The 11,345-nt window shown below is 49.3% G+C and overlaps 1 protein-coding gene across 1 annotated transcript in view; it reads left to right on the top strand.

Moving 5' to 3' along the window:
- LOC144148277 (uncharacterized) overlaps positions 1–11,345 on the top strand; it is a 288,013-nt gene that overhangs the window by 93,140 nt on the left and 183,528 nt on the right. The window contains exons 5-9 of the mRNA XM_077679836.1: positions 1,273–1,375; positions 2,606–2,739; positions 2,954–3,371; positions 3,897–4,067; positions 10,913–11,116. Of these exons, the coding sequence (XP_077535962.1) occupies positions 1,273–1,375; positions 2,606–2,739; positions 2,954–3,371; positions 3,897–4,067; positions 10,913–11,116 (1,030 nt within the window). The remainder of the gene's footprint in view (positions 1–1,272; positions 1,376–2,605; positions 2,740–2,953; positions 3,372–3,896; positions 4,068–10,912; positions 11,117–11,345) is intronic.

Here is an 11,345-nt window from a genome sequence, read left to right as displayed (position 1 = left end):
GTAGGTTATCTTCGTGTTAAGACTTTTCTGTCGACAATTCGAACTCAATTGAATATGCAGCAATTCCAGTGTTGATTGTTTTGTTATGTCGTTGTAAACTGTGAGGGAACTTTTAAGTTCATTGTCAAGCACTTTAATTTGTTCCATGCTCTAAGCATGTTGCACTGGACTTTCATCTTAAATAAATGCTCATGGGCATAGTACACGGTGCTTTGAATCAGCATTCTTAGCACCTGTGCTTCTGCTTATTCGGCACTTGAACTGGCAAAGAGATGTGCTGTTGTTTTATCCATAGGCATCTGAAATAACAGCTTTGTTAGTCAGCGGCATGTTCTGTATTCTCTTGTCTGATGTATTCGTCAAAGTTTGTGCTGCTTCCCATCCAATTATGTGCAAAATTTCACAGTAATTTATGCAATTCAGGGCCATTGTACAATGTGTGTCTGTATATAGGACATAATTCTAGGGTTTACGGCAGGGACAGGGAACACGCTAGAACATTTCCCACTTGGTAGTCATTAACACTACTTGGCAACTTGACACCGTCTACAGCACTGGAAGCTGTGCTCTTGTTATTTGCACTCATACTCGAGTGACGGCCTTCTGCTACCATGCCTTAGGAGTTTGTGCGAAGCTCGGATATTATCCCCTTTGAAAGGTATTTTTGTGTTTTCATAAATGCTCTGGACTTCTGCGCATAGTTGCGTACAGCTTGAGTGCGTAGCTGAGATTCAAAGGCTGAGTGCGACAACAGCTTGAAATAAACTGTTGCAGCATCGGGGAAATTTTTGTTTCATCCTTTGCTTTTTCTGCCTGAAGCCATAGTGGCTGTAATTGATTTCCCACAAGGCTACCTTCGCCAATCGGCCGTGTGCGTCTGTTTACTGTCCCACCAGTGGGGATCGTAAACAACTCACGCGGAGAGCTAAACTACAAACAGTGGTATAGCCTCCAGTAATGGGTACCATATTTGATCACATTGTGCCTGAATGTTCGCCCATTCATGGCAGGTGCAATTGCGTGGGCCCAAGCGGCAAACTATGCCTCTGCACCAAGAGCGGAAGCAAATGCTTGAAGTCGTACGAACCTTCTACTAGGTCAATCTGCACGAACTATTTCATGCCCTGCCTGCCATAGTGCACAACAGTGTTTAAACGTAAGGCCCTGCGTGTTATAACTGCACTGCCTGGCGAGTTCCTTTTCATGGTAGTATTCTTTATATGAGTGGTGTTTCAAAGAAGGCCGCGTCTTTGTGGATGTCTTTGTAACCAGGAGTGCCCGGACTACACGAAGGACTTCAGGGAAGAGCAGTGCGCCAGGTTCAACAGCATTGCCTTTGAGGGTCGCTACTACAGCTGGGTGCCATACTACAAAGGTGACACCTGTGATGATCCCTTCTCCCTTGTGGTGCACTGTGTTTCATGGGCTTTAAACAATCATCCAGCGTTTGGCGCTCACTCAGTTGACTGGGGATGTGTGTACGTTGTTAAATCGCTTGGTGGAAGTGGGGAAGTCGTTTCTTAAGTTTGCAAGAACTGTGCTTACTCATCCAGCTGCTTTAGTACTCTCGAAATGATGTATTACTGTAACTACTTTGATTCCCATGTTTATTCAAATCCTGCATCATTTAGTGCAGAACCATTCATTAGTATTTAGTTTCGAGGTCTAAGGTTCAGTGCGCGAATACCGTAACAAAATCGCGATTCTGCTCAATATGCACCTTCAATGTAATTCAGTAAAAACTATATATCCGTGTTCATGGTGTAACGGGCTTTATCCATACTAATTTGAAATGCAGAGTGGGTGCAACGGATGAGAATTCCACACGCTGCATTGGCCGGCACCTGTTGTTTATGCACCTTACAAAGGGTGAAAGCTGATGTTGGAACTTGTCAGTGCAACAGTAAGCAAGGAATCGGAGGCTGGCAGGAGTTTTGATGCTGAAATGCCAAAACTGCATGCAAAAGAAAAAAAAGCGAGAGGAGGAAGATATTCGCGTTTTGGCCTAAAGCCTCAAAAGCTGGGCAAGAAGTGAAAACTTGTAGTAAAGAAGAAACAAACACAAAAACTGTCTTGTTGCACCGCATTCAAAGCGGTGGGAAAATTTTTCACAGGCATGTGTTCCCTTTTCTTGCTAGCTTTGCGTCTGTAGATGGGGTCGGTCTTAATAATTTGTGCTCAACTTAACTGGCATGGCAATTTAGTAACCCTTTAATTTCTGAAAAATTTTATCTGTCCGCTTACTTTGCATACTTTCAGTTTTATAACTTTCTTGGTTCTGCACGCGCAAAGTTATGCAACACGTCGAACTTAGGGCAGCTGTAGACACCTTGCTTTCGAGGGGTCCATTTAGAGACCATGGATTACTATAGTCCCCTTTTTTGCGTGCATAAAGGCTCATACCATACATCTGGTGAAGAAATTCTGGGCTGAAGTTAAAATTGTTCATGTGGTGAGAGAACTCGTATAATCGGGGTAAGCCTAACTTCTTCAGTTTTCTCCACCACCCCACAGAGCCGGCTGTGTACAGGTCCCGACGGTTAACCACCCTAGTGATGACATTGGGGAGGGCTTTCCCAAACTCTTACTTCTCTCCAAAACGCAGCTGCCAATCCGTGCGAGCTGAACTGCAGACCAATTGGCGAGCGGTTCTATTACCGGCACTCACCCAAGACCATCGACGGCACCCGGTGTCACGACGATGGCAGCCTCGACGTGTGCGTCAACGGAGCTTGCATGGTACAACTCATGTATCCCTCTGTGTATTGTCTAAGATGAGTGCTGTTCACTCTTCATTACCTGATGTTCAGTGACGTGAGGAGTCTGTGGGTGTAGTCTTGTGTGTTTAAATTGTGTCCACCATCCACCATATCATTCAATATTTTTGCTCGTTATTTCACACCAAAATTATCACTCAACTTTCTTTGCCCTGTTATTTATTTCACACCCCCAGCCCGTTGGCTGCGACAGAATGCTGGGCTCGGATGCGGTTAAAGACAAATGCGGAAAGTGTCGCGGGGATGGTACCAGCTGCAGTACCATTGATGGCGTCTTCGATCTTGAGAACCGGGAAGTTGGTGAGTCAATCCAGTCGCTGTACCCACTTGGCTCAGACAGAGAGACAAAACAATTTTTAACGAAGTCTGGGGATGTTAGCCGGGGCAGCAACTTCTGCGTGCTGCCGAAACAGGAAGGGAACTGCACGGAATACCTCGATCGATGGTACTACAACGCGGAGGAAGGCCGTTGCCGCCAATTCTACTACAGTGGCTGTGGCGGGAACGCCAACAACTTCGTCTCGTCCCGCGATTGCGAGCAGATGTGCTGGCAGCCTGCTTCCACGGACATCGCAGAGGAAGAGTTCCAGCTAGGTGAGTGGGAGTGGGGAGATTCTGAGTGACGTTTGATTGCAATGGCTCCATCATTTCCAGGAGAAGGGACGAGGTGATCACTAAAGGTAGTCACCACTTTGGTGTGACTACCTTTAGTGTGATCTCAGGCTACTACTATACCTGTATTGCGAATGTGAAAAAATTGAATTCCAGAAATGTCCATCAATGTCATCATTGAAGGACCGAGAGAGGAGGTGAAAAACGAGCGGTGGGAAGTACAAGATGATAGAGTGTTTGAAGCAGGGGCAACAGGAGACACTCACCTTTCGACAATATTTGCAGTGAAGGAAGGAGATACAGGACCAATGTTTTTACAGGAAGACGTATTCCGCCGCTGCATTCCTTGCTGAAATGCAAGTTTAGCGACACCTTTAGCTCATTCAGTCGCCACACAGGCGTGGCTAACTTCTTGGCAGACAAATATCGGTATTCAATCACCCTTCCACAATCTCTGCAAACTCTGCCCCCTGCAATGGCAGCTCTCTCATTGTTTCTTCCCAACAGCGTTCTGCTTCATGGACAGTGAGGCTGGTCCCTGCAATAAAAAGGAGGTGCGCTGGTTCTACGACAAGGAGGACGGCGTCTGCCGCGAGTTCTACTACGGTGGCTGCCAGGGCAACCACAACCGCTTCATGTCGCACCGTGAGTGCGAAGAGGAGTGCAGCCACGCGCAGGGTGAGCAATGGTAAACTGAGGGAGTGCACCGCAAATGTGGGGATCGTTCTATTACTGGACCGATGTGCCAGTGCCACCTTGTTCTCTTCTCTCTTCTTCTTTCCCCTCCTCTCTTCTCCTCTCCTCTCCTCTTCGCTTCTCTTCTGTTTTCTAATCTCCTCTCTTCTTCTCTTCTCTTCAGAACCAATAAACCTTGGTGGTTCTTGCAAAGTTCAGATATATCTTTCAAATTCCCTGCGTGTAGTCGTTCCCGGCTGAGTTGGTGTCAATGTCAGCCAAGGTCGTAGTTGTAAGATGGGAACTTGTTTTATTAAGCTCTACCTAGAGGGGAGCCAAAAATACTGTGGGTTCAAAATAGCAGCCAGGCTTAACCATTCACAACAAATCTGGGAATCTTTGGACATTTGTCATCACTACCTTGTAATCAAGATAAGCTACCGTGCAAGCTGGGGTGATATACTTACGAGGATTTACTGTAATAGTCTTGCTTTCTTGCCGATCATTGTCCTTGGGTACTCCTGCATAACAGTTCTCCAGGGTCTAAAAGTGTCAAGCCCACATCGGTGAATGTGCTTTTTTTCTTTCTTTTGTTTTCAAATTCAAGTTTTAATTTTTGTTTCAGGACGCGTCTGGGTGAAAAATTTAAGCAAGACCTGACTGGCCCTCTGCCCATCGTACGATTCGTTCATGGCAGTAACCTCTTCAGTTAAGCGAAGATACACAACAGAATCTAAGACGATAGCGTGGAATATATAAATCAAAATGTGGACAAAAATGTCAACATTTTTCCTGTAGAACATAGCCCTTTGATATTTTCCAATGGTGCTTCTCCTGTTGCGCTGCCCAAGACGTACTTGGCTGTCTGTTCAGTCAGTCATGGCAGCAATGAGAAGGAGGCACAGATGGCCGGGGTGAAATGCTAAGTGGTACACAGGGCAGAAAAACTTAGCAGTAAGATGTGCACTTCTCATTTTTCTACTCAGTGCTTGAAAAACGGCATTGCTGGGCTGGTTATGAAGGGATTCTTAAGTGCCTCTCGCTGTGTCAGAGAAATTTGTCTAATGTTTTTAAGCTTGCAAACACAAAAACAGGGCAGGACACACGTCTCTTGCCTAATAGTATTCATTGAGAGACAGCAGCTCAGAAGGACTACTGTATTTGACTGCCCGAGCCCGACCAAGTGAAGCTAGGTCATCATAATGATGATGATGAGTGCTTGTGAGTCAGTTAAACACTTTATTAAAGACGAGAGGCCATGAGGCCCGGCGGGGGAAGTGAAGATGGGAAGGGGGAGGATAAAGGGAAATGTCACAATTTACACAATGTACACAGTTCTAGTCTTGGGATCCAATTCACAAAAGGCCCAGTTCACTCAGTCAGTGACAATGTCTCTGTTGACATAGGACGTGGATGAATATGGTCAGTCCGAGTCAGGCTGTAAGACCGCTACAGCAATTTGTGGAGGTCATTTTCAAAGGCGTACTGGGCAGTGTTTCTCGGGTGCATGGAAATTGTTCAGATATTGGTTCACCGCTTTCACTACCAGCGCTAGCCACAATTCCTAGCACAATTTTTCAACACACCATCATCCCCTTCCGCCCTTGTGTAACTTTGTTTTTACGTTCGGGCAGGAGGTAACAAGCTCTGTGCAGCGGCCTGCGATGTGCGATGGGTGCAGCTAGCGATGCGGCCGCTGCCGGTCGCCGCGTCACGCGAAAGTGCTGGTACCGGGTTGCTGCGCGGCCGGTCAGCCGAATATGGCATTTCCATAGCGCAGCAAAACTGGATGCCACTCACATACACTCACTAACTGGTGTTATTGGAAAGGCCGTTAAATAATCTGCATTTTGTGTTCCTGCAATTAGTGCCTAATCAATTATCCTAACGCACTCACTCGCACTCGCCACTGCGTCCTCACCACGCACACTCACTCGCACTCACGCTCGCCACTCCGCCTTTACTACTCACACTCACTCGCGCTCATGCTGGCCACTTGGCCCCACCACTCGCACTCACGTTCACGCCCACCACTCCGTTCTCACAACTCGCACTCACTCGCGCTCACGCTCACCCCTCAACCCTCACCACTCGCACTCACTCCCGCTGACGCTCTCCACTCGTCCGCACTACTCGCACTCACCCCGTTCAGGCTCACCACTCGTCGTCACCATTCACACTCACTCGCACTCACGCTCGCCACTCCGTCCTCACCACTCGCACTCACTCCCGTTCACGCTCGCCACTCGTCCTCACCACTCGCACTCACTCGCGCTCACGCTCACCACTCGTCGTCACAACTCGCACTCACTCAAACTCACGCTCACCACTTAACCCCACCACTCACACTCGCTCGCGCTCACGCTCACCACTCGCACTCATCCGCGCTCACGCTCACCACTCGCATTCGCCGCTTACACTCCCTAGCACTCGCACTCACCACTTTCAATGGCCGCTCACACTCACTCGCAATCACCACTCGCTTCCTCCAATCACACGCACGTACAAATATTTTCGGTCATGAAATACTTACTGATTTGAGCTAAAATTTACTTTTCTCAGGAATGGGGTCTCCCTTTTTCCTAAGTATGTATTCGCTTATTATAAGCACATGTCTTGATATGTCACTTTCAAAGCGATAATCATCGCTGGATTCTTTTACGAAATGAACAAATTCTCGCAAACGAGTCTGAAGCCATTCATCATAACTTTTTTATTCTTGTCTATGCTATTTTGCTCAGATTCTACAAAAGAAAAAAACACTGACAATTTTCACAGTGGTGGCAAACATAAAAGAAATAGTCCAGGTCGGAAGAAAAGCTTAGAAAAACTGTTCGCATCTGTCAAAATACTGGCTAGCGCGCGCAAATATTCCTATCTCGAAGTGCGCTATCCGTGCCACTAAAATTGCGCAGTCAATTCGCTCAGGTCAACCCTCCAAACGGTTTATTTCAAGAGTAATTCCAGGTGAAAAGGGCACATAGCGAGAGTGTCCAGCAAAACACCGCCACGAAAAGTTTGATAACGGCAAGCAAGGTGGAGGAAGGCTACCGGAGTGCTTGGCCTTGGGCGCTTGGCAGAAGCAAGGCGAGGGAGAGAGGCGGCGCCGCGTGGTCGCGCAAATCGGCGCCGCCTGACATTAGCGCGGGCGTCCTCATAGAGACAAGTTGCCTGGCGCCCGCCTCCCTCCCATCCCCCTCCCTAAACGGCGCCAGCCCGCCGCAGAGCAAAACCGAAGCTTGATCCTAAACTACACCGTCATGCGTCCGCACCGGGCACTGAGACAGGCTCACGTCGAAAGTTTAAACGAAATAAGGGGGAGAATAAGTCATCGGACACACACACGCACACACACGCACACGCACGCTCGCACGCACACAAGCGCACGCATGCACACGCACGCAATACACACGAACACATACACGCGCACACGCACACAAACGCACATGCACGCACACACACCGACGCACTTGAACACGCACGCGCACGCACACACATACGAACTCGCACGCACGCGCACACGCATGCAGACGCACTCACGTGAACACGCACACGCACGAACGCACTCATTCACTCACTCACCCATTCACAAATTACGCTATCCGACTGCCGAGAACGCTTACTATTCGTCACACCACTCAGGGGTCACAGTACCCCTATGCCATCGGCACGCGGACGAAGACGAAGTCCTCGTGAAGCGAGTGTCATAACAGAGCGCCGCCGTAACAAGTAATGACAAATACTGATACGTTTAATACGACAAGGCCTCGAAAATGAGCTACTGCTTCCACAACACGCAACTCGCCCATCCGAACCGTTTCGCCATCCTGATACGCGAATCTGTGAAAATCTGCGATACCTTTTCAAACGATTACGGGCACTCACAAGTTGCGCTTCAGAACAGCCGGCCATTTGACAGCCGCAGCAAGCCGGCCAATTATGTACAGCCGGTAAAAGGCTTGTCTATAACACAGCGTTCGTACTCTCAGCCCTATCCTGCCCCGCCGGAGCGGGATTTGAATAAAACTACTGCGGAATTCTGAAGTCTTAGCCCTTCGCTTTTGCCTACGACATGTTTGGAACGAGTATGTTTCGGCAGTTTTCGGATGTAGCTGGTTGAAGTTGAAATCGCTGTTATAGACAAGCGTTTTACCGGTTGTACACCAAGTACTACGGCACTACACAACGGTGCTTCCTAATGCCGCCATCGCAGCGCTCAGCGGTAGTGAAATGCAATCGCTTTATTGCGACGACGTTACTGACACTAATTCCAACACAAAACGCTGCGAGTCAGAAACATCATTCGCGAGAGTGCGCGCAACAGATCCCTCAATGAGTCATGACAGTGAGAGTATCAGCGCATTCTGGCGTCAGACGTCTCTAAATCGTATTCCTCAATCAACAGGTCACCGGAGAGTTGGTTCCACGGTGCCTTAATTATAAAGGGGAGTAGCAACATATTCCCGAAGCTAAAGGCAGTCATTCTATTAACTAGTGGCTGTGCGTACGAGTGGATATCGCCAGCAGCAATTACCACAGCAAGCGGCTCCTGCGACGAATGCCAACAGCGAGTGATGCTCACCGCGGTAAGCCCCGCACATCGCGCAAGAAGCACGCGTTCACTCCGCACTCATGAGTGGTGAGCGGAGCTCACCGCGAGTGAAACTCGCATTCGCGAGTGGTGAGTGGGACACACCGCGAGTGGAACTCGCACTCGTGAGTGGTGAGCGGGGCTAGCCGCGAGTGGAACTCTCACTCGCGAGTGGTGAGTGGGATTCCCCGCGAGTGGCTTTCGCACTCGCGATTGCTGAGCGGGGCTCGCCGCGAGTGGCGCTCGCACTCGTGAGTGCTGAGCGTGGCTCGCCGCGAGTGGAACTCGCACTCGCGAGTGGTGAACGGGGCTCACCGTGAGTGGCGCTCGAACTCACTCGCACTCGCACTCACCAGGCCAAAACGACGGTGAGGCTCACTCACCACTCACTCGTGAGTGGTGAGTGGGGTGTGTGTGAGTGCACTCATGAGGGAGTTTGCTGAGCTATCGGCATTGCTGCAGATACGCAGTTTCAGAATAGGGAACCGAATGTTGGTGGCCCCGCAAACATAGAGGAACCCAAACTGAGCACGCTGGTCCGCGACGAGCTTTAGAAGAACGTCTTTCCCAACAGCTCCAGCCGACTTGGGTTGCACGGACCCCTCGGATGGTGGGAACTTCAGGCTTAGCACGGAGGATGATATTTGGTCGCTGCTATCTCTACAATTGCGAATGACTAGCCTTTCTACAGTTGTTCCCCACACTATTATAACCCCTTTCTCTCATGAGGAACCTTATTTTTCCCTTGATAGTCATGCTAGCAATTGGTGCTGTGTTCATTCTTGCGCGGAGATAGTGCCATCCACCGGCCTCTCGACGCATTTCGTGCTCGGCCGGGCTCGTTTGCTGCCGTCGACGAGCCTGCGCGACCAGTCGTGGCTTCGCATCGGCATACCAATTCGATCACCTCGTTTAAAATCACTTTGGATGACAATTCCTAGCACAATGGTTCACCACAATCCACTCTCTTGCGGGTTTACCTTGCTTTTCGCGACGACCTTGATTCTGGACAGCAGCGAAAGACGCTTGTTGCCGCGGCATGCGCGGTTCGAGCGTTTCGGAGGCCGTACGGGCATGCACGACCGGCGAGTGTGCGGAGCGCTGCCGCCCGCGGAAAACGCGTCATGCTTTCCAGCTTGCTTGATTTCTTCTTAAAATCTACCTACTTAGCTAAGCTGTCGTCATAGCCAGAAACGTTGATCAGGAAAACAAGCAAAAAGTTCGGAAAACCCAGTGCGGTGAGGTACAACAAATTTTCTAATCTTCATATAATAATGAAACAGGAACTTGGGGTACCTCGGTATTTTTTCGAGCCCGTCGCTTCGCGTATGAACCACAGCGCACCCGATGACACGGCCGTCCCCGACTACTCGTGAAGGAAATGTTTGAGCCACGGGCGCTCGGGTAGGAAATCTCTGGTATCTAGGAGTCCCTTCATTTATAAAAACACAGTAGCATTACGGTTAAAAATTGACGCGGAAGTAACTCTAGGCAATAAAGAATATTAAAGTGCAGATTACACGCCTGTTTAATTCGGAACTTCCCCCAGAAAACTGGGAAACAGCGAAGCGGCGGCGCACGGCGCTGGCCATCTTACGAATAAGACGCTACTTCTGGTCGCTGCGTCTCGGTTTCTCGTTCTTCCGGTGATGCGGGAGGGGGCAGTGGGCGAGGCGTAGGGTCAACGTTATCGAGGAATACCGCTGTCCCCAAGCTAAAAATGCCAAAAATAAGTTTACAGGATAAAATTGACAAACGTAATAATTTTAACAAGTAGAAGTTTACCCGCTTATAAAAGCGCTCAGTAGCGCTTTAAGAGGAAAGCGACTAATGGTCGTCAATGACAATCTACATGGGGATCATATGGGAGAGAGTGAAGCAGAGCCGATCCATCTTTGGGTGGTAAGGAGGACTGGTTTCGTTGTGTGCTGTCGGAAATTGATGGTGCCCCATCAAGAACCTATGACAGGGATGTTTGACCGCAGTCACTCAGAAAGGCATGAGGGGCTCCAAGATGAAAATCGATGCTACTGTTAAGGCATGCGTAGCACCTATGCTGGAACAAGCACCCGCACTGACCATGAGACGTGTGCCCACGCCCTGGCGGTTCTAGTGCGTTGCCTTATTGATGCTTGTAGCACTGGAGTCTCCCAGTTATTTTTTAAAAGCCTGTTCCTGGGTTTCCTTGTTTCGCGAATTTACACAAAGGTGTTCCAGACCCAACACGTTGTTGTTCCTTGGTGCTATTCCCTTTCAGACCTGTGCGACCTACCCCAGGTTCCGGGTAATTGCCGCGAGAAGATTCCCCAGTGGTTCTACAATCCTGTGACGCAACGGTGCCAGGAGTTTAACTACAGCGGCTGCCAGGGCAACGCCAACCGCTTCAACGACCGCGAATCCTGCGAGCTCCGCTGCCCCCCACTGCCCACCGAGCAGCCTGTGGACCATGTCACGCCACTTGGTGAGCCTGTGTTCCTGAATTGTTATTTTTTTCTGGCGCTTCGCATTTATCGCTGGGCTAGTGACCCCCTTTGGCAATGTTCGATGGCAGGTATTTACAATGTGTATTAGTAATTGGTGCTCCAGACGTGTAAAGCACAAAATATGCACAAGAGATGAAGGATGACACGGCAGAGTGCTTGCCCATGTTGCCCTCCTTCATCCCTTTTTGAAAGTTTGTCCTTTACACA

Source organism: Haemaphysalis longicornis, unplaced genomic scaffold, assembly GCF_048455015.1.
Source record: "Haemaphysalis longicornis isolate Haplotype H1 unplaced genomic scaffold, Haemaphysalis longicornis Haplotype H1 scaffold_8, whole genome shotgun sequence".
Classification (NCBI taxonomy): Eukaryota; Metazoa; Arthropoda; class Arachnida; order Ixodida; family Ixodidae; genus Haemaphysalis; species Haemaphysalis longicornis.
Note: the sequence above shows the minus strand (reverse complement) of the source record. Positions and strands in the feature narration are given on the sequence as shown.